This window comes from Belonocnema kinseyi, chromosome 10 (genome assembly GCF_010883055.1).
Source record: "Belonocnema kinseyi isolate 2016_QV_RU_SX_M_011 chromosome 10, B_treatae_v1, whole genome shotgun sequence".
Lineage (NCBI taxonomy): Eukaryota > Metazoa > Arthropoda > Insecta > Hymenoptera > Cynipidae > Belonocnema > Belonocnema kinseyi.
Genome location: NC_046666.1, coordinates 106,155,145 through 106,178,918, shown reverse-complemented (window position 1 = coordinate 106,178,918; position 23,774 = coordinate 106,155,145). Strand labels below are relative to the sequence as shown.

Genomic DNA, 23,774 nt, shown 5'->3' with positions numbered 1-23,774 from the left:
GCAAGATTGATTGTTTTTGTATAGGCCTCAGACCTACCAAAAATATTTACACCATTTCACAGTTTTTTTAAAGGAATGAAACTAATTTAGTACTATTTGGAAAAATGTCGCACTAAATACACTTTTTTTTTTACAATTAACCACTAATCTGTCCAAGTTCGATTTCCAAAGTTTTAAACATTATTAATTAAATTCTTATATTTTTCAATTCTGACATCATTCAGTTTACAATGCTTTATGCGAAAATCTTCTACTTTAAAAATTATCCATTCTATATTTTTTATTTGATTTAAAGAATTTTAGAATGCAGTCTTAAACACTTGAATAATTAAAAATTAAAAGCGTTTCAAATTGCAAATTTTTTAGAAAACCCGTTGTTAGTTTATCAAATGCAAATGGAAATACTTTTAAAACTGAACAATAATTGATTTGTCAAAACGATTCTAATCCGTTCAAAATTAAGAATTTCTAGATTTTAGCGTTAAAAATTAAAGCTATTAATTTTGAAAATCTTAGTCATTAAAAAAAATAGAAACATCCCATTCAAAATTTTAAAAACTACATAATTTTAACTTAAACATAACTTCACAATAATTTATTTCTAATTAAATCCTTTTGCTAAATTAAAAATATTGCTTCAGTCTAGAATATTCAATTTTCAATCCATTCAACTTTCAATTTCTAAATTAAAAACAAAATAGAATTATTTAATATTTAGCAATATTTGACTATTTATTTATGACGAATGAATTAAAACCATTTATAGAAAATTTAACAATTTGAAACTGAACTGTTTGAGTAAGAAAGCCTTGAATCGTTAAAAATTCTAAGAGCTTTTAAATTTCACACGTTTCAATTTTGATTGTTAATTTTTTTTAATGTTTAATTTTAAAGTGAAATTGTTGATTTTTGGTGCTTACATAGCAATTGAACACTTATTAGTAGTATAAAAAATTGGAGTAATTTTAAGAGATATTTAGAAGTTTTGAAAAGATTCAAAGTTAATTAAAAAGTTGAAATCATTTCACATAATTTAAACGAAATTTGTTTCGACAAAATTCTGCTATTCGTACGAATTTTGGTGCAAATAGCCACATCATAATTTAAAACAAATTGTAGATTTTTGCAGATTTATAAAAAATTTAGAAACCTTTAAGAATTGTGAAAGGCTTCAAAAGAATAAAAATAATTTCATAAGATTCCTAGAAAAATTGAAAACAATTTTTCACTACGGAATGTTATTTTAAAAAATTATTCAAGACGATTTTAAAAGATTTCCAAAATTTTTAAAAATAAATGTGGAGATTTTAAGAAATTTTTTTTGAATTTCCGGGATTTTCTTTAAATTGTAGAAAAAACTCTGTTCATTTCATAAAATATTTCGAAGTTCTTAACAATTTTCAAAAATAATTATAACGCAGAATAAATTGAAAACAGCTGATAGATTTGTCAATATTTTGAAATAAAATTTTAAAGCTTTACAAGGATATTTTTCGTTAAAAATAATTTAATTTTTCAATTTCTAACGTTTCTTGCTAAAAATTGTTCAAAATAATACAATTTTGAAAATTTTAAAGTTCATTGATTCTTTATGCTAGAATATTTAAAATTATAACTTGGATTTATAGTTTTAAAATTAAATCTGAATCTTTTAACTGATTCATTTTAAAAATTTAAAAATTCTTGCAGTTTACCTGAATGTTCAATTCAAATGTGTCAGTACCTTTCATTTTTACGTATAACTTATTGAGCAATGAAATATAACATTTCTGAATAAAAAAATTCAAACTTTAATTTCAAAAAAGTTAAAATTTAAGAGTTTAATTTGAAGTGCTTTAATTTGTAGATTATTTTTTAGTACTGAAAATGATAAAAGTTAAGCTTAAGAGTTGAATTTTTTCATTTTACTGAGCGTGAAAAATGTTTGCGAACTGAAAAAAACCCGGGAAGTGACCGGGAATTGTTTTCCAGTTGAAGATTCGTGATTTTAGTTGAAAATGCAGCTGCTTGGTTGAAATTTAATTTATAAAGTGAAAATTCAGCTGTCATATTTTTATTGAAAATTTTATCTTTGGTAGCTAAAAATTCCACGATTTGACTGATTTATTAAAAACTCGACTATTTTATTAGAAATTCACGGATTTTGTTAAAAAAATCGATCTTTTTGTAGAAAATCATCTTTTTCTTTTAAAGTTAATCTCCTCGTTCAAAAATTCCTCTTTTCGTTCACAAATTAAAGTATTCTGTCCAAATAATGATCATTTCAGTGAAAAAAAAACATCTTTCAGGTTGGAAATGAAATTATATGTTTGAAAATTAACCTCTTTTGTTAGAAATGATTTTTTCTTAAGATTTATCATTTTAATTAAAAATTAATTTTTTCTGTTGAAAAAACGCTATTTATTTGAAAACTTGTCTTTTTTTAATAGAAAAGATTTTTTTGCCGAATCTTGAACTATTTTGTTGAAAATTTTTTCTTTTTTTTTTAAATTTTTTTGTTGAACTGAGAAGATAACTATTATTCCAGTTGAATATTCCATCATTTTAATTAAAAATTCATCTCTTTGCTTGAACATTTATTTTTTGGCTACTTACTTATTGAAATTATGGATAGAAAATATAGCCTCTTAAGAATGCTAAGCGACTCTTCTATCGTTTCCTATCCCATGACTTCTATCTTTTTCAATCTTTCTGCTTCCAGAAGGGCCCTTCGAAAAACTGTTTCGATCTGCCCCTGTCTGTAACTCTTTACTTCTCAACACTGATAATTCCCTATAATTTTACAGCAAGTAGGTCTGGTAGCATCGGATCGATTCATTTTATCGGGAATGCAACCGCCCTGAAATTGTCGAAATTCAATAACACAGCTGGCCCTTACGTGGCATAATGTCATTTTCCATGTTCACGAGACACCTTGCGGAGATTACGCAACTATAAATATAATATAAACGGGATACCCGAAAAGGATAGAAGTTGCGGTATAGGAAGAGATATAACTATTCTACCTCTTCAAGTGAGTACTTAGCATTCTTAAAAGGCTATATTTTCTATCCATAATTTCAATAAGTAACAAAACAACACAGAAAAAAAATGCTACATTAATTAATTTTCAACTAAAATTATGAATCTTCAACTGGAATAGCTGAATTTTAAATTATAAAAATGAGTTTTCAACTGAAACAATCAATCTACAACTTAAATAGTTGAATTTTCAACAACATATTTGATCTTTACTAAAAACAATAAATTGTAAACCAAAAATTGAATAATTAGTTTTATAGCCAAAAAATAAATGTTCAAGTGAAGAGATGAATTTTTAATTAAAATGATGGAATATTCAACTGGAATAATAGTCGTCTTCTCAGTTAAAAAAAAAATTTTATCAAAAAAGAAAAAATTTTCAACAGAATAGTTCAAGTTTCGGTAAAAAATTTCTTTCCATTCAAAGAAAAAATAAGTTTTCAATTGAATAGCGATTTTTTAAGAAAAGAAATTAATTTTTAATTAAAATGATAAATCCTAAACAAATCAAAATAATTTCTAAAAAAAAGCTTAATTTTCAAACATGTAATTTCATTTCCAACCTGAAAGATGTTCTTCTTTACTGAAATGATAAATATTTGGACAGAATACTTAATTTGTAAACAAAAAAAGAATTTTTTAATCAAGAGATTAACTTTCAAAGAAAAAGATGATTTTCTACAAAAATATCGATTTTTTAAACAAAATCTGTGAATTTCTAATGAATTAGTCGAGTTTTTAATAAATAAACACAAATTATCAGTCAAATCGTGGAATATTGAACTACCAAAGATCAAATTTTCAACTAAAAATGTGACAGCTGAATTTTTACTTTATAAATTAAATTTCAACCAAGCAGCTGCATTTTCAACTAAAATTACGAATGTTCAACTGGAAAAAAATTCCCGGTCACTTCTCGGGTTTTTTGCGGTTCGCAAACATTTTTCACGCTCAATAAAATGGAAAAATTCAAACTCTTCAGTTAAACTTTTTACATTTTCAGTAATAAAAAATAATCTACAAATTAAAACACTCAAAATGGAACGCTCGAATTTTCAACTTTTGAAATTTTCAATTGAACATTCAGATAAACTGCAAGAATTTTTACATTTCGAAAATGAATGAGTTAAAAGATTCAGATTTAATTCTAAAACTATAAACCCACGTTATAATTTTAAATATTCTAGAATAAAGAATCAATGAACTTTAAAATTTTCAAAATTGTATTATTTTGAACAATTTTTAGCTAGAAACGTTAGAAATTGAAAAAATCAATTATTTTTAACTAAAAATATCCTTGAAAAGCTTCAAAATTTTATCTCAAAATAGTGACAAATATATCAGTTGTTTTTAATTTATTCAACGTTATAATTATTTTTGAAATTTGTTTAAGATTTCTAAATATCTTTTGAAATGAAAAAAGTTTTTTCTGTAATCTAAAAGAATTTCGCAAATTGAAAAAAACTTCTTAAAATCTTCCAGATTTATTTTTTAAAATGTTGGAAATCTTTTAAAATCTTTTTGAATAATTTTCTAAAATAACATTCCGAAATGAAAAAGTGTTTTGAATTTTTCTAGGAATCTTATGAAAATCTTTTTATTCTTTTGGAGCAATTCACAATTCTTAAAAAGTTTATAATTTTTTATAATTTTTCAAAAATCTACAGTCTGTTTTAAATTATAATGTGGCTATTTGCACCGAAATTGGTATGAATAGCAGAATCTTGTCCTTTGATCTTTGTCCTTGATCCTTTTTGTTGAAAAATTAATCTTCTTGGTTGAAAACTGGTGTGTTTTTAGATAAAAATTCAACTTTTTTATTTAAAATCAGCTATTAATTATGAGAAAATATTGTTTTGTGTGATATTTTTCCAAATAGTACATATTCAAATAGTGTACCTTCTTAAAAAAAAGTGTTAAATTTTGACAATAGTTTAGTGAATCTGAGGCCTGTACAATAATACAACAAACAATCTTACCCTAGCACAGCTGTAATCCAGTGGTCCTAATAAACACTGTAAATAAGGATTCTCAGAGTATCGAAACTTTCAGGTACATAACAGCCGGCTTCTTTTACAGCGGTGTTTTTAGCAAAGGGCAATCTCCACATTGCATTTCGCGAACGATCCAGCGTGTCTAAATTGAACATCGGACTTAAACATACTAGCATATAGTAGGTTCCAATACAGCAGGCGATCAATGGTTTTGTCATTCTCTTTGCCTTCAGAGCTTCACGTACTTCGTATTTTTCAGCCCCTCCGACTTCTCCCAATAATACAATGAACTTCACATCCGGATCGGACTCGTATCGCATAATGTAGTCTATGAAATTCATCCTGGGATAACCATTTCCATCAATTGCGATTCCTTCAAAAAATTATTCCATTCGAAGTAATAAAAACTGATTTTCAAATAAAAGCAGTCAAAGTGAAACTCTTGAATTTTAAAGTTTGTAAATTTTAGTTAAAATTTGTTTCATTCAACAATTTTGTTTTAAAATGCTCAAAAATGTACACTTATAAAATGAAAGCTATCAACACTTTTCAACTGAACAATTTTAAATTAAATGCAGTTAAATTGTCGAATTAAGAATCTTATACATTTATAAATTGTGGAGTTCAAAGATTCAGATTCAGTTCCAAAAATATAAATCCACGTTATCATTTTTAATCTTTGAAATTGAAGAATCAATCAATGGATTTACAAATGTTTAAAATTATACAATTTTAAGCAATTTTAAATTCTAATTTTAGTTCATAAGTAGTTACAATTGAAAAATCCCCGTTTAAATCCGAAATGTTAATTCTTTTCTAAAAATTACCTGTTCAAATCCAGAATTTTTATTCTTTTCCAAAATTCTCGATTTCAACTAATTGTAATAATTACAATTTTTTGTGAATCTCTCTGTTCCAATTCATAATTTAAATTTTTGCCAAAATACCGCGTTTGACCAGAGAATAAGAATTTTGTTTCAAAAATTCAATTTTCCATTAGGAATTGTTATTCTCTTGAATAAATTCTAGCTCCAAATTGATTAAAATTTGAACTTTTTCAGTTCAAATTCCGAATTTTAATTCTTCAAGAAAATTCTTCATTTCAACTCAGAAATAATATTCGTTTGAAAAAATTCGTGTTCAAATCAAGAATTTTAATTCTCTTTGAAAATTCTCCATTTGAACTAAGAGTTATCATTTTTTAGTAAAATTCTCTGTTCTCCAGTACTAGCTCGGAATTTGTTAAAATTTGACAATTTCTGGTTCCAAGTCAGAACTATTATTTTTCTGGATAAATTCCAATTCCAGCTATAAATTTAAAAAGTTTAAAATAACATGTTCAAATTAAAAGTGAAATTATTTTTAAACAACACGTAGATGTTCTGCGTGTTGTTTTACATTTTTTCAAATTATTATTTTTTTTTTAAATTCTTCCAAATTAAAGAAATTTTCTTAAAACCTTCTACATTCATTTTTGACAATTTTGTAAATCTTTAAAAAACTTTTTGAATATTCTCTTAAAATAAGTTTAATCAAGTAAACAATAATTTTCAATTTTTCTGGGAAATACTTTTTATTTTTCTGAAGCCTATCAAAATTCTTAAAAAGCTTATAAATTTGTTGTTTGAAATCTGCCAGAACCTATATTTTGTTTTAAATTATGGCGTGGACTATTTGCAACAAATTTTACTACGATTAGTCGGATCTTATCGGTACACATAAACACTTCGTTTAACTTATTCGAAATCGTCTCAAATTTCAAAAGTAATTTTGAATTTTTTCAACTCTTCTAAATATCCCTTAAAATTTGACTTATAAATTAAATCTGGTTAAATAGAACAATTAAAATTGTAACGCTAGAATAAAAATATAACCTTAAATTACAATTATACGAATAATTAAGTGTTTTTCTTTCCTTTCTTTTAATATAAAAAGACGAGAAATTATATTTCTATTTTTTTTAATATGTGTAGGACCCAATTTTTAAATGATCATCAATTTTTTTAGGAAGTCTTTTTTATTCTTCTCAAGCATTTGAAAATTCTTAAAACGCTTCTAAATTGTTTTTACTAATTTTGCGTACCAATAGCCGGACTTTGTCGGTACACGAAGACACTTCGTTTCAATTATTTAAAATAATTTCAAATTTTAGATAAATTTTGAATTTTTGCAAAGTTCCTAAATATTTCTTCAAATTATTCGATTTTTTTTCTGAGAACACTGTTTTTGTTTAGTTTTTAATATTTAATTTAAAATTGCTAATTATAATGAACACTCAGATATTTATAAATATTAAGTAATTTTAATTTAATTTAAATTGAAAACAGTTTATAAAGTTGCAATCGGGCATTTACATTTGTTTAACGAATAAGACTTTCCAATTGAAACAATATAATTTTTAACGTTAAAATCTGTATATTATAAAATTTTTAAATGATTCCCAATCGTCTTGTGAAATAAATGATTAAATTGTTAAAAATTGAAAATCTAAAATACCAAAATTTTCAAAGTGAAAGATTTTCGAATTATGTATTTAAAACTGAATGATACCATAATTAAAAAAGATCACAATTCAACTATTAAAAGTACGTTTAAAATCGAATTTGGAAAGATCTTTTATTGTAAAAAATTTGGCAAAATTCACGGCAAAAAGAAAAATTCACTGTCACTTTCCGGTTTTTCTCGGTCTCATAAAATTTCCGGTCATTTCCTGGTTTTCCAGGTTTCCCGATCCAGTGGCCACCCTGAATTGTGATAAAATACCGTCTTTATTTAAGGTAACAAGAAGGTTGCTACATAATGCGAATTTCAAAATATCCTAACTTTTCGCTTGCCAATTTTTCATATTCCCTGACCTTTATTTATATTATTTTCAAATAAAATACTAACACTTTCTACCAAAGAAATGAATATTCAAAACAGCTAGATCTTCAAACAAAAAATTGTTATATTTTTAGAAAAAAATGCATTCACTTTATTTAATTATTATTTATTATACGTTTAGAACGTTAGATATTTTTTTAACAAACCTGAAAAAGTTAAATTTTTATTTGAAAATGAAATTGCAACTACTCAAAAATGAATTCTCAGCAGAATAGTTGTCGAATTTTCAACCGAAAAGAATGGGTTTGAATTTAAAAAAATCAATGATATACTACAAAAAAAATGAATTTTAACAAATAAGTTTCACTAAGTAGTTGAATCTGTAGGCAAGAATGTAACAGTTGATATTACAACGAAAAAAAGATTCTAATGTAAAACTAAAAAGGGTTTCCAACCAAGCAGTTGCATTTTCAGCCAAAAAGAAGGATATTTCAACAGATGATTTTTTAAACCAAAAAGACGATTTTTCTGCAAAACAGTTGAATTTTCAAAACGTAAATAAGCATTTTGAGCAGAAAAAGTTAATATTCGACCAAATAGTTAAATTCTGAACATAAAAAGGCGAATTTTCCACAAAGCACTCCGATTTTCAATTGAAATTATGATTTTCGCACCAAGAAGATTGACTATTTTTTTTAAAACAAAATTCTTAAATTTTGAAGAAAATAGTAGCATTCTACGTTCATTCACGAAAGCCGAAGTTTATAAATTATTTAAATAACTCTTACAAGACCAAGATTTTTATTTAAATAATTGAGCACAATTTTTACGATATAATTATTTTAAATACTTTCGTTATTTCCGAGGCCTAAAATAACGTCTGAAAATGGATTTAAAAAACTCTTTACCTCTGACATAACCTCAAAATGAACTGGAGCACATAAACCGATAAATTGTATTTATCTCAATGAAATTAAAAGGAAATGCTAATATAGGGGAGATATCCAATAATTTTTTAATTGAGGTGATTACTTACTTACAAGAACAGACGAAATAATGACAGGAACCTCATAAATATATGTGCTGAGGGACTGTATTTTCTTATTACGCCACTGAATTGAGGTTGACGGAAATTTTGTTTTTAAATGGAGGCATCTACTTTAACGACGTTCAAAGTTTCTTTTTTCTCCGCTAGAAATAGCTCAAAATTCTCGGAAAATAATGACAGGTTATGTGTGTGCAGATACTTATTTGTTGATTTGCATCGAATTTGCCAAAGTTATTGTTTATGTATACAAACGTTGTTTAGTGCTTTTTATTTTATCTGTCAAATATTAAACATGATATCTCAGTCCGTGTGGACGTAGTGAACACCAAAAAAAATGAAAATAATTTTACCTACTTATTTTTACTTGGATAATTTTTTCCAAAATTATTACTCAAACTAAATATAAAAACGCAATTTATTGTCTCATTTTCTATATCCTAAACTTTGAGAGCGATATACCATTTTCTTTGGACATGGTGAACACCAAAAAAATTGTCCTAACAGAGGACTGGTTTGGTCACGTGATCACGTAGAGCATGCCCTTAATTTTTCAATTAAACCTGTTTAAATAATTATTAGTTCTTATAAATTTGCAAAGCAAGACAGAAAAGAGTTATCGGATAGGCGTTCTGAGTTGACTAGGTAAAGAAACTGCCTCGTAGAAAGAAAGCCAAACCCTTCATTTTTTAGTTTTACCTGTATTCAAAAGTTAAATGTTAGAGTTATAGAAAGGTACATTTTCGAAGTATATAACCTTCACTATTTTGACATTTCTTTCCCAATTCAGTTTTCGAATTTTCGATCGCCGCGCTTCCGTCGAATAGAGAAACAGTTAAAACAAAAATTTATGTACATACAACTCCATGGATACAAAATATGTATTAATACAGCGTCATTTCAATCGAGGCTTCAGCTTGCAACTATTTCTTCAAAGTAAATATGTAACTTAATACAAAATAGAAAAATAGGAAACGAGATTTCCTTACAAATGATATAGCATCCAGCGTGGACAATGTAAACGAAGTGTTTTGTTAAGAAGTTCAAAAAATTGCTCACGTAGTTGTTAAGAAAGGAGTGGAGCAAGTGACCTGATAAATGATTTAAATTTTTATCGAAAATTTTGGGTCCAAGAGTTTCTGAGATATGTAGCCAAAATATGTCAATTGTAGTGCAAATTCAATTTTTTATAACGCTCTAACTTGAGCATAAAAGTCTTCTTTCTCCATGAACTTTTCGAAAATAATTTCTGAACATTTCTATTATAAAAATTAGTGTATTTATTTTAAAAAGTTGTTGCGCCAGATTTAAAAAAAGTAACCTTGATATTAATAATCAGGGGACGTTTACTGCGTCGAAACTTTAGTGCACACAGAAGTGTTAATGGCTGCTGGATTATTAGTTGATCTTGCGAATAATTAATTAATTAATTTAAATTAATAATTTGTTATTCTAATAGGGTTCCTGTTGTTAATAAATTACTTATTTGTACACTGTCGTTGTTTTCATTTCCTTTTCCATTCAATAAATTCTTCACCCCAGTGAAGCATAGGCAAAGGCATAGGTTTTGCATAGGCAAAATTAGTTAGAAATTAGTTTCAATGATATTATTCGTAATGAAAATCTGTTTTAAATTATTTTTCAACTCCACAAACAGAATTAAACTTATAATTATAACAAATGTTATTAAATAATTCCAAACTTTTCTCAAAATTATATGAAGTATTTTTGCGAAAAATAAATTTGAAAAAAATTAAAGAATAAATCTAAAATTATGTAATCAATTTTGCACTATCTTTATGTAATTACATATAATAAGAAATATATTATTAGTTACTCCCATGGTCTTTTTAATTTTATTTTTTGCAAAAATACATTATGTAATTTTAATAGACATGTTTGGAATGTAACAATAAAATTTGGTATAATTATAAGTTTAATTTTTTCTGGGATTGAAAATGATTGGAAAACTGATTGTCATTACGAATAATATCAATTAAGGTAATTTCAAAATTACCTTTTGCCTATGCTGACGTATCACCTGTAAAGGGGCTGGAACTGCAGATTTCAACCGCCGCTGCAGGGGGCGGGTTATTCCCAAAAGATGGTAGTTAGCGCCATCTATTAATTTTCGCAGATCAACGATCCCTGCACTCTGCTCAGTCGACAAGGCAACACACTGACGTATCACCTGAAAGAGGCTGGTACTGCAGATTTCAACCGCACATCTCTATTAGGCCTTGGCGAGTAGCAACACCCACCTATCTTTTTGCGTACTACAATCGTCAAATCCAACGCCCCAATATTTCAAAAAGCGGCCATCATCATTTTGCATCCATATTGCCTCAATATTTCATGCAGTATTGCGGATGTTGCAGGAAATATGGGTGCAATATTGAGGCAATATTCTGTGTTAATAGGGAAGGCACCTTTTTGATCTTCGTTCCCTGGACTAACTGTGGTTGAAAATTAATCTGTTTAGGTTGAGGCTTCAGCAGTTTAATTGGAAATTCGGGGTTTTAAAATTAATTCGTCTGATTTCAATATGCAATTAAAATCTTTTTTGGTTGAAATATTAATTATTATTTTTTTAAATCAGAATTTAACTTTTTTGGTTAACCTAATACTTCAATTTACTAACAAATTCTTGAATTTTTAAATAAAAAAAGACTAATTTTTTACCAAAAAAGATTAATTCTTATCAAAAAATATAATAGTCAATATTTCAAACGAAAAATGTTTTAATTATAACCCTACCGAAAAGAGTCTTTGAGTATATACTAAAAATTCTTTAGGTCAAACAAGCTCAGAGAAATTCTCCGCAGGCACTCAGGTAGATATTTTTAAAGGTCCAGGAAGCTCGTTTAAATGGTCTGAAGGCTTTAAAATATCCTTTGCGAAATTGAAATAAGAATACGATCATAAATAACAAGCAGAGAGGCTATCTCAATAGAGTAGCCGACACTCAAGGGTCCTTCGTTAAGCTTTAGGATTATAATATAGAAGTAGATTTTTTTTTTAATTTCATAGTTTACAACCTAAAACATAATCATTCGGAATCTACGGGTTTCGATGACTTCAGATATCTAACTTTTTTTTTAATGCTTAAAATTTGAATTAATAGAACGTTTCTCGTAAATGGAATGAGATACGCCAAAAAAGACAACATTTTTGAATTCAACTAGAAAATTGTATATCAGTATATAAGATATAATTATAAATAAGTATAATGAGAAAATTCATCAATTAAAAAAAAGTGTTAATAATTTGAAGAGAAATTTAAAAAGGGAGAACGGATTAGCCACGACCAACTACTGTAAATAACTCTGCCAGCCCGGTACGTGACGAATACAAAAGGAACATTATATTACCGTCGCACCACTCTTGAAACAACCACTAAAATGATCTTGAAAAGGACACAAATCTCTTAAACTATCTCCGAAACTATTTTGTTTCAAATCGACTTTATTTATAGACTCAAATGGGCCAAGCTATTTCGCTAAAGAAAACTCAGAGATTTCTTTCGGTAGGGAAATTAAACATGACATGATTTTTTAACCAAATAAGAATTTTTATGGAAAAAAGAACAATATTTTAACCAAATTAATTAATTTTCTACCTATATAATATAATTTTTAACAAAACAGTTGAATTTTTCTCAAAAAAATTTAATTTATAATTAAAATGACGAATTTTCAGAACAAAAAGACGAACTTTCAACAAAATAGTTGAAATATTATTCAAAACAGATTTTTCAGTCAATAAAATTTTCAACCAAATAAAATTTGTAACCAAAAAATAACTTCCTAATTTTATTAAAAAATTTAATTTATAAGTTACTGTTAAATTACTTACCTAAGCAGTTGGCAAAATTTAAGGTTAGAATTAGACGTTTCAATAAACTACTTTAAATTACTTTTTTAGAATAAATAATTAAACGGTAATTACAATCCATTCTTGCTGTTTAATGTATTCTGTAATAAATTATGGGTAAACTGTGCCATTTTATTTTGATAAACTCCAATGTATTTTCCTTGTCCCAGTTTTGACTTCTTTGGCGTCCCACTTAAGGATATGCACAAAAATTCGTGTCCCACTAATGGGCGAACTGACTAGCTTTAAAAATATCCATTTATATTAATTTTTTCTATTAAATTACTAATGTATTTTTTGTTCTAACGGATCAAAGAATGTCTTAGCCACTTATTATAACGGTCTTTGTACAAAAATTCCAATTCCCTATTTTAAAATCGGTTTATGTGGGTTAGCTTTTCCTATGTGTCCCAGTAATGGTAATTTTAAATTACGTATTTCAGGTTTTTATTTGTAATTTTTTTTAGTTTTATCTAAAGTATGAGTTTTATAAAAAGAATATATCTTTTTTAAATGCTATTATTTAGTTTGTAGAATAACTTCAGCTGCAGCAGAATATGATTGAAATAAGTGATAAAAAAGAACTTAGTGCGAATAATAAGTTTTATTACAGTTAGCATCGACGTTACTAAATAAAAGGTTTTGTTCGTAATAATTCAGTGAAGATCATGGCTATAGTAATATCAAAAACCTTACATAAATAAACTGATTTTCTCTATCTTGTCTATGATAAAATAAAAAAATGGCGGCATAAAATAGGTAAACACACAAAACTGAATTAGTCGGCTTATAATGCTTACATAATACATACATTTTATACATAATAATAATATAATAATATTAATAATAATAATAATATGCACTTGAATGCAACCCAGTCTGTAGATAATGGGGTAAAACCGAGACTTTGCCCAGTATGTCAAATTAGGCACACTGCTCTTATTAGATCACTTGATTGCATTTACAAAAATGCGCACGTGACTGATAATATAAACCAGAACAGCCCATGGCAATGACCCATGGCATTTCACAAGTAGCAGATTAATGTGACTTTACTTTCTGATCGTTTGATATTTTCTTACCTTGATACGTGCATAATTTTTCATCATCTGAAAAATTAGACAAGTATTAGTCAGAGAGTGCTTATTGCTTGTTTTACAAGAAGTTAGAAAGTGTATTTAAAGTTACTTTGAAGTAAGATATCATAAAAAAACGCCGAAAGAAAATAATACATTCAAAGATATAAGACATAGATGCGGTGGCTCGATTGAGAGCCACACGTTCGGAGAGGTACCTAGATCAAGCCGCCGCATCTGTGTCTAATATCTTTAATACATTATTCTTACCACATTAAAGCAAATTCTAAGGACACTGATTTTAACCCTCTGCCTGGAGAAAAGCAATGAGAAGCTTCTTCTTATCTAATCTTTATGTGAGTTCGTTGCAATCGCATATATTAATTTGAAAAAGAATTAAATTGCCGGATTTCAGAAAGAGGTTAAAGTAATTTTCAAGAAGAGCAGGGGCCGGGCTGAATGTCTTTCAAAACTAAGTGGCTTCGTTTAGCGATTCAGATGGTTCAATGAGTAACATTCTGAAGACGGAGGAGCAATTAATACTAGAGATGTGCAAAAAACAGTTGCCTTAACTAAACTATTTATGAACTATGTGAAGCTAAGATTTAGTTGAACACAAACTCAAATAAGTCTTATGATGTTAATGAATGTTGATGAATCAGTTTGAATATAATTTTGAAATCATTAAAAAGTAACTATAAAATGACACAAGTCATTTTGAATTAGTTTGTTGGACTCATAGTGTTTAAATATTTAAATTATGGCCATCGCCGTCATTCTTTTACCTTAAATTTGTAACGTTATTTGAATCATGGCGCTAGAATTTGTTTCAATTAAAAAGCTCAACTCAATTTAATTTAACTTAATTCAAGTAAGGCTTAGCTAAAGGTGCATCCATAAACCACGAGGCCCATTTTCCGGCGATTGTCTACCCCCCCCCCCCTTGCTGTCCGTTATTTCACATTTTACCGTAGTTTTTCGCCATTATGTGGCACTCCGTATCCCCCCCCCCCCCTCACTAAACAAAGCAAATGATTTATGAAAGGCTCCTAAGATTAATGACTAAACCTAACTCGTACTGGTTTAAGATTTCGCACACCACAACGAATATTTTTAAATTATTGCATGACTTTCCGAACTTGTAGTACGGTTTTATTACATTACAACCCAGATATACAGTAGTGTCAGTTTCGCGCGTTTTCACGTGTTCGCTGCAATAAAGCTCGTTCTGCATGTACATGGGATCATTATTCATCCATTCATGTTCCAAGGATTCCTGCCTTGTGGATGCTGTGCTCCGTCATAGCGTGGAATAGTTGCATATCCACCATATGGAACTTGAGGTGATGCTTGTGGAAAATTAAAGCCACCTATAATCAGTTTATGGAAAAGCTTAAAATCGGGTGCCTCCAAAGTAGATTCTGTATCTACCGTCGATCCCAGGCCAATAGGTCGGATCGACTCAGCTTTGGCACAGAGCTGTCAAGAAGGACCTCCGCATCATTTAGCTGAGTCGAAGTGCCTCAAAGAGTTGCGCAATCTACAGCAGGGAATATGGGGCTCTCGAGGTTTTCATTTTATTAATTTTTTTGATATTAAGAAAGATCCTTCTATTCTGTCATATGGTTTTTGATTAAATATCTTGTATTTACAAACAGAAATATCCCAATTTAACGATTTTTCGAGTTTAAGTCTATAAGACACAATGTTTATGTAAAAGTTAATTGACATATTTCAAGGACATTAAAAAAGCCGGGATTTAACTCATTGGATGTTCCTCTTTAATATTTATGGATACCTTACAGCAATCATTAAACAGAAAAATGGTAAACCCTTAATTAATTTAGTGCATTTCGATATTTTTGTTTACTGTATTTCGAATAGTAATGACGTAAAAAGCTTTAAAAACACTAAGCATTTGTCACTTTATGTAGCCAAGATTAATTTCCACATAAATTGCTATGTAGTGACAAATAATGCAAAAGAAATGTAATTTAATTATGTTTTTATATTTTTGTGATTGATAAAGTTTTAATGAAGGTAAAGTTTTACTAAAATGTGATGTATTGCTGTGTGTTAAATGAAAATTGTGTTAAAGTTAAGCTTTGCAGCACCAATCGTCTTTGAAAGGAATTGGAATCTTATTAATTTTGCAGCCTAACCGACAATTCCAAATCATAGGATAGAAGCGTCTTTCTTAGAGACTGGAAATTTTCAATATTTTTCAATACAAGCCTTCTTACCGAGAATCTATCCTACTTTTCGCTGCTATATTGACTTTGTAATGGCATGAAAATGGTTCTCAAAACCTCAACAAAATGCAATCTAAAAGTGTTGGCATTCAAAAGTTCCGTGCAGAATATAAATCTGTCATGATTTACATCTGTCCGAAATTTTACATACGGAACCTCATTGTTGCTTAACGTGATTCGGAAAGGACTATATCCATAAAGATACATACCTTGAACTGGATATGGCATTGTCGCATATGGATTGTAAGTCGTGGGCATTGGAGGTGGAATATATGCCGGATACGGAGTAGTGTTGGTGCTGTGGGGAATAGGCATTGAACCTTGAAACTGCAAAGGATACGGCAATTTTGATCCAGAATCCGTGCTTGATTGTGGTTGGGGTTTTCCTATAATTATTAAAAGTTATATAAATAAACACACACACAATTAAAAGTTTGTCGCGGTAAAATTTCAGCTAAAACCACGTCTCACGACCGTGAGATAGGTGGTTATAGTCCTTAACCAAATTAATACGACGATCCGGCAAAAGTCTCGTGCACCCTGAGGACATGGAGCGACCCAAGGACGACCGCCTTCTGCATTTTTCCCGCAAGTGTTTTAGCATATTGTTCACACGCAGGGATGCTTTTCAGGCTACTAACCATTGAAAGCTTGGCACCTCCAAGAGCGCCGATGATAAGGACGATTAGTTTAATAGAATATTCGGGGAACAATCGTCGCAACTCCTTTATAAGGTCTCTATACCTCTCTTTCTTTTCATTCTCCTTGGCTATGATATTTTTGTCAGCTGTTGCCGAAAATTCGATAACGAACATGGTTCGCCACTTTTCATCCTCGACAATTGACTATATTTCTCTAGGAGAATTTAGAAGAGCGATATTAAGGTTAATGTCGTAGAGTAACAGAGATGTTAATAAAGCACTCTTAGTGCCGCATTGTGCCTCTGGATGTAGGTTTTTCCCGCATGAGTTGAACAACTAGATAGTATGTGTACTAAATGCTCGGGGTGTGCATGGCACGCCCTGCAGCCATTATGTGGAATGTCTTCGCTTAAAATGTGGCGACGGTATGTTAAGGTGGAAATAATACCGTCTTGACATGCCGAAATGAAACACTCCGTGCCAGACTTCAATCCGGGTGATTTAAGGGAAGCAAAACTTAGTTCACACGAAATTGAATGATCCTGCACATTTCTGTGGAAGATGCCGTGCATCCTCTAATCCAGGAGCTGTTCACGGAAGTTTTTCTCTTGTGCTTTCTTAATCCGGGCTTTCAGGAGTGAGTACTCGAGATAGATAAAACTTGATGCATTTTACTCAACCCTAATACTGAATGAAGTTAAGTCCGAGAGTTTCAGGAGCCTCCTCCGCTGCTTTGTTAATAAACGCTCCTTTGCCAACACTTCTTCGTGCTTTCGAACCATATTAAGAAGAGGGTCTCTTCTATTTTCAACTCTATGTGCTGTACCCAGAATAATCCTGTTGTGAAGACATATTCAAGATTCAATATTCCGTGACCACCTTGACGGTATGAGATGTAGAGTCGCGGAACAGAAGACTTTAGATGCATGCTTTTGTTCATGTGCATAACCTTTCGTGTCCCGATATCAAGGGATCTGAGCTGGTTCTTCGCCCATGGTTTGGAGGACCAAATCTTCCGGATGAGACGTTTGTATCTGCTTCGGAGAATATCCTTTATAGATGTCACATCCTGAATGCAGCTCTGTAGCACGCCCAGGTATGTCTAAGTCTCCCAAGCGCAAAGATGTCGTATGGCGCTTCTATCAACGAGCTCAGGATCTTCAGGGATGCCATTAAGTTTTCCTCGCTTCAAATAAACCTTGGCGCATTTGTCTAACCCAAATTCCATTCCAATTTCCTTAGTATATCGTTCGACAACCCCCAGAGCTAGATGCAGTTGCTCTCTGTTATTAGCATAGATCTTAAGATCGTCCATGCAAAATACATGAGTGACCTTGTACTTTTGATATGCAGGTTTGCCGCAAAAGTACCCGTCGGAATGGCGCAGTGCTAGAGATAGTGGAAATAATGTGAGGCAAAAGAGGAGTGGGGCTCATAGTGTTGCCCTGAGAAACACCTCTCTGAAAGGTGACCTTGTTAGTTGTCACACGATGTTTTCCAGATGAGATAGTAAATCTGGTTTTCCAAAGCAGTATCAATCTCTCTATGCACGTCACGATTTGCGGCTGAACCTTTAAGCTTTCCAAAAGACAGATTATAAGTCTATGGGAGGTCGAATAGAAAGCTTTCCGGAAATTAATCCAGGCCATAGATAAGTCACGCTGGTAGTATGCTACATCTTTGCAGACACATCTATAAATGAGCAGGTTCTCCCGAGATCCTGCTACGCCTTTCTTTGAGCCGCGTTGTTCAAACATTTCTTGCCACACAGGTTCAATTGCCTGAACAATCCTATTATTTAGGATGGCTGTGAATATCTTATACAGTATGTTTAGACAAGTGATTGACCTATAATTCTTCGGGTCAGCTAAGTTGCCTATTTTCGACAGGAGTATTGTGCGACCTTCCACCAACTACTCCGCAATTGGTTCTTCCAACTTTAAATATGAGGTGAAAATACGGGCCAAATTCTGATGGGCTGAAGGAAACTTCTTCCACCAGAAGATCTTGATACCATCTGGTCCCGGAGCGGAATAGTTCTTTATCCTTTTTAATACTTTTTTTCACCTCCTCGGTAGTGATGGGTGGGCATTCTTCATCAGGTGTTATGAGGGCATCACACAGCTCATTGAAGCTATTTATGTTATCTAGGTTTTCGTCCAGTCTATGCTGCACTTCGTAGACTTCTCTCCAAAATATTTCGACCTCCTCTGGTTTTGGCGGGTGGTCGAAAGTAACTGGAGGGACTTGGAAGATTCGAAATGGGTTAGAGAGAAACTGTTGATTTTCTCTGACGCATCTCTATCTCCGCTCTAGACTTCTCTTAGCGTAAGAGAGTATCCGTTTTCTCTCAACAATATGCTGCCTGACGGTCAGTAACTTTGACTTGTTAAGTGTGTGATAACGGGTCCGGAATTCGCGCGCGAACTTTCGAACCTTGGCCAGAGGTCGGGTTCTTTGGAAAAATGTCCACGAAGCTCGTTATCCATTTCAGCCAGATCTTTAGGGTTGAGAGAAACCTGGGTTTTGATGTCTCTCCGGGTCATAAAGCATCGCCTCTTTTTCTCTGTTGCCGGCTTGTTCTGGCTGTGGTAGAGTAGGCGTTCCGCTTTCATAGCGGAAAAATACATACATACATACACACACACAAATGTGAAAGATCTAAACGAACTTTTCGGAGCAATACTCCAGTTGTTTCTCCGCTTTTTTCGACCGTCGATAAGATTTCGAAAATTTAAGAAAAGTTTCCTTGTTACCTTATTCCAGTCTTACGCCTACGTATTGATGAATTGACAGGTAATAACAAAAATAAATTATGTTTCTAATTAGTTGTTATAATTTTAGTTTTTAATTTATTACATATAAAAGAAAAAAACACTTTGTATTTTAGAACAAGAATTTTTTCCTGATGAACGTCCGCAGTGGGAGCCGAAACGTTGAAAATATAACGATTTTTTAAAAACTACAATCGTTTTTTGTTTGCTTTAAATTGGACCGTAAGACCGGAATAAGGTAATAAGGAAACATTTCTTAAATTTTCGATATATATATATAAACTCTGAATAGGCACACTACGTAAAGATATATAGAAATTGATAAATTAAATTAAGTTTCAAGCATATACCTCCGTGATGAGATGGAAGATTTGGTGTTACAGCAGGTCCTGTTTGCCCCAAGTTAGTTGTTAAATCTTTAAAAAGTTCTTCCTTCTCTGTTCTACGAGCGAAACAAAAGTCAGATATCTTGTTTTGAAAAACGACCAAAAGCTGGAAAAAATTAAATGTATGTAAATATTGATTAAGTACATACTGGAAGTTCCAAATTGCACTTTCAAAATTTCTCACCTGTGTTAAATCATTATAAAACTTCGCGCCTTCACTCAAATTATTTTTCAGTTCTTTGAATGCATCATAAGCTGCTGCTAGTTTACAAAGCATTTCCTCACGAGCAGTTCCACTACCCGATTGTTCCCTGGCGAATTCAGAATGCTGAGTCTATTTTTATACAAAGATATATCAATGTAAATTATAATTAAGGCGCCTGATTGAATAATGCGACAAAAAAAATTTCCCGTGTAAAATTTTTATTGCAAAATATCTTTTTGTAGTCTCAAAACTACAGGTAGTAAATATTTCAATCAAGTTAATTACATTATCTACTAGGGTAAGAGCACCAATTGTTGGCACCATCAAAATGTCAAATTTAGCCTGGCATTCCAAATTTTGAAATTTTGTATAAAGATTTAATGACCAAATGAACTTTTATACCGTTACAGTGGTCTAAAATATGCTCCCCCCAACTTAATAAGCATTAGATTGGGACAAATAAAAAACTGGCTGAAACTACAAAATTACATTTGGGTCTCTTATAACCTCTGTAAAATTTTAAATAGATCGATTAATATTCTGAGGTATCGTGGGCAGGCCTCACAGACCGGTTACTTTATCCTATATAGTATACTATATTCAGTTGAGGACTGAGGTCCGTGAAGTACCCTATTTTTTAAATTTGATTCTTATTTGGAGCCTATAATATGATATTTAAAAAAACGTATAAAAAATTAATACTTTTACATAAGATTAATTTTTAGTTACTTCGTTGGTTTATTGCAACTCTCATTGGTCGAGAACCTAGATGCGAACATTGCCGCCAAAAGTGCTCCCAGCGTTGGCTCAGTGCACTACTGCGCGTGCGTTCATTAAAGCCTTGTCAATGGTGCAGGATAGAAATTCAAGAGAATAGTTAATTTTTTTCTCTTTACCAATGAAAAACTATTCTTCACGCATGGCAGTGCTGCTGCGGGCCAACATAACTATTACGAAAACTTCGCCAGTCTGCGGTTTGGTAGCTCTTAATCCAGTCGCCACTAACACTCCTGTTTGAACTAATACGTCCCCAAGATTACATACTTTATGGCAAAATTAAGGATATAAAAAAGGTAATCGCTGATAACTTGAAAATTGTGGATTTTAGGGGAGGGTATATTTATAAAAAATACATTGTTTATAAGGCCATAAATAAATAATAGCTATTCGTACGAAAAAATATCACGAGAGTGAATTGTTTTCTTTTGTTTCATAGATTAATAAAAAAATTAGAAAACAATTGACTTTCTAAATTTAGCGTTTTTGTTAATAACAATAGTTGTAAACAGTAGGGTCAGATATCAAAAATGGTACTCAAGATAATTACATACTTTATGGTAAAATTAAGGCTATGAAAAATGTAATCGCTACTCACTTAATAATTGTGGATTTTATTGGAGGGTATATTTATAAAAAATACATTGTTTACAAGGTGATACATAAAAAATGGCTAGTCGTACGAAAAAATATCACGGGTAAAAAGTTTTATTTTGTTCCATAAATTAATTAAAAAATTAGGAAACAATTGATTTGATTAATTTAGCGTTTTTGTTAATAACAATAGTAATAAACAATAAGGGTCAGATATCGAAAATTCTACCCAAGATAACAACATACTTGATAGTACAATTAAGGATATAAAAAAGGTAATCGCTGATAACTTGAAAATTGTGGATTTTAGGGGAGGGTATATTTATAAAAAATACATTGTTTATAAGGCCATAAATAAATAATGGCTATTCGTACGAAAAAATATCACGAGAGTGAATTGTTTTCTTTTGTTTCATAGATTAATAAAAAAATTAGAACACAATTGACTTTCTTAATTTAGCGTTTTTGTTAATAACAATAGTTGTAAACAGTAAGGGTCAGATATCAAAAATGCTACCCAAGATAATTACATACTTTATGGTAAAATTAAGGCTATGAAAAACGTAATCGCTCATCACTTAATAATTGTGGATTTTATTGGAGGGTACGTTTATAAAAAATACATTGTTTACAAGGTGATACATAAAAAATGGCTAGTCGTACGAAAAAATATCACGGGTGAAAAGTTTTATTTTGTCCCATAAATGAATTAAAAAATTAGGAAACAATTGATTTGATTAATTTAGCGTTTTTGTTAATAACAATAGTAATAAATAATAAGGGTCAGATATCGAAAATGCTACTCAAGATAACAACATACTTTATAGTACAATTAAGGATATAAGCAAGGTAATCGCTAATAACTTGAAAATTGTGGATTTTAGGGGAGGGTATGTTTATGAAAAATACATTGTTTATAAGGCTATAAATAAATAATGGCTCGTCGTAAAAGAAAATATCCCGAGAGTACAAAGTTTAATCATATGTCAAGGATTAATAAGAAAAATGTAAGTAAATTCTGGTTACTGAGGTGCATTATTTATATTAATTGTTATAAAAAATTTAGCGAAAGAAATTATGAACAACAAATTATCTTAATAATGTTAGATAAAGCTTTTTCAACAATTTGATGCAATATTATGACACTGGTTAATCTGGATAATTGTTTATTAATAAATGAAGAGTCTAAACGGTTTCCTGTTAAAAATAGCAACTTTTAAAAAACAATTTAAGTAGAGAAGTTTTTATTCAATAGGGAGATTTCTTTTTACTTTCAAGAAATGTATCCTCGGTATAGACAGTAAACAAGTTATATATTTTTCTGAACAATAGATGCTCAGGTAACACTCTGCAAATCTGTCAGTTTTGTTAAAAAATAATTTGTTTATATTGCTGTATATTGCAAACGGTTCGTCGTACCAAAAAATTGGGAGGCAAAAAACTTTTATTTTTGCATAGCTATGTTAGAAATGATTTTTTTAACTTCTTTGTGAATAAATAACAAAATTGTTTTAAAAAATGGTTTAAACAAAAATTGACCCATATTTCGAAAACCTACCCAAGATATTTCTAATCAGGGGCCTTTTTTTAGCTTATAAAAAAGAGTAATCTCGGGGACCTATTATTGCAGACAGAAGTGTTAGTGGCTACCGGATTATCTGGATGTGAAACGTGTGTGAAATATTCATTCAATGAAGAATTCAAAATCGAGGTCCATGAGAAGGTACCCCATGAATTAGACAATTTCAATGCCATACATATTATGAGGCAGGTTTTGAGCAATACTTGAACATCACTTGCTTATATCTGCTTGTGTCTAAGAGGTTATGATTGGTCGATGTTCAGGCAATAAGATTAGCGAAAGCAAACCTACTCTGCCCACCGGCCTAACCTAATATCTCGATCTATCACAAGTGGATGCAGAGTACTTGGCTCCCGAAAATTGCCCCATCCCCTCCACGCTTTCGACGCACAGCTCTTCCATGTTTTATTCCAAACGTTCCAATTCTAGGATACTTAGGTCGTTCAAAATACATTTATGGTAATGAAAAAATCCTGAAAAACATAAAAATGTTTAATAAATCAATTTTATGTAATGTAATTTATTCACACATTTTGAAAGTTATACATGGTAGTTACATAAAAGTGAGATTGATGTTCCAACGTAATTATCAACGACTAACCATCTTACCTTACTATAAACTATAATTAAATAAACAGAAATTATAATTGTTAGAAACATATCGATTAGTTTTCTGGAAAAATTAAGAACAAAAAAAACCATATAACACAAAAGATTGTTGAATATTAACA

General features: G+C 30.4%; 2 protein-coding genes across 3 annotated transcripts in view; both read right to left on the bottom strand.

Moving 5' to 3' along the window:
- The window catches only part of LOC117181307, a 51,218-nt gene extending 45,862 nt beyond the window's left edge, over positions 1-5,356 (bottom strand). Inside the window, exon 1 of the mRNA XM_033373866.1 lies at positions 5,078-5,356. Within this exon, the coding sequence (XP_033229757.1) occupies positions 5,078-5,356 (279 nt within the window). The remainder of the gene's footprint in view (positions 1-5,077) is intronic.
- Positions 5,357-13,415: 8,059 nt separating this feature from the next.
- LOC117181447 (programmed cell death 6-interacting protein) overlaps positions 13,416-23,774 on the bottom strand; it is a 106,304-nt gene continuing 95,945 nt past the window's right edge. The window contains exons 12-15 of one of the 2 annotated variants that reach the window (XM_033374105.1): positions 20,070-20,219; positions 19,850-19,991; positions 16,294-16,470; positions 13,416-13,865 (exon numbers count right to left, since the gene is read on the bottom strand). In XM_033374105.1, coding sequence (XP_033229996.1) covers positions 13,798-13,865; positions 16,294-16,470; positions 19,850-19,991; positions 20,070-20,219 — 537 coding nt within the window. In that variant the 3' untranslated portion in view covers positions 13,416-13,797. Of the gene's footprint in view, positions 13,866-14,942; positions 15,203-16,293; positions 16,471-19,849; positions 19,992-20,069; positions 20,220-23,774 lie in introns of those variants that run through there. The other variant, XM_033374104.1, reaches the window with a different exon arrangement.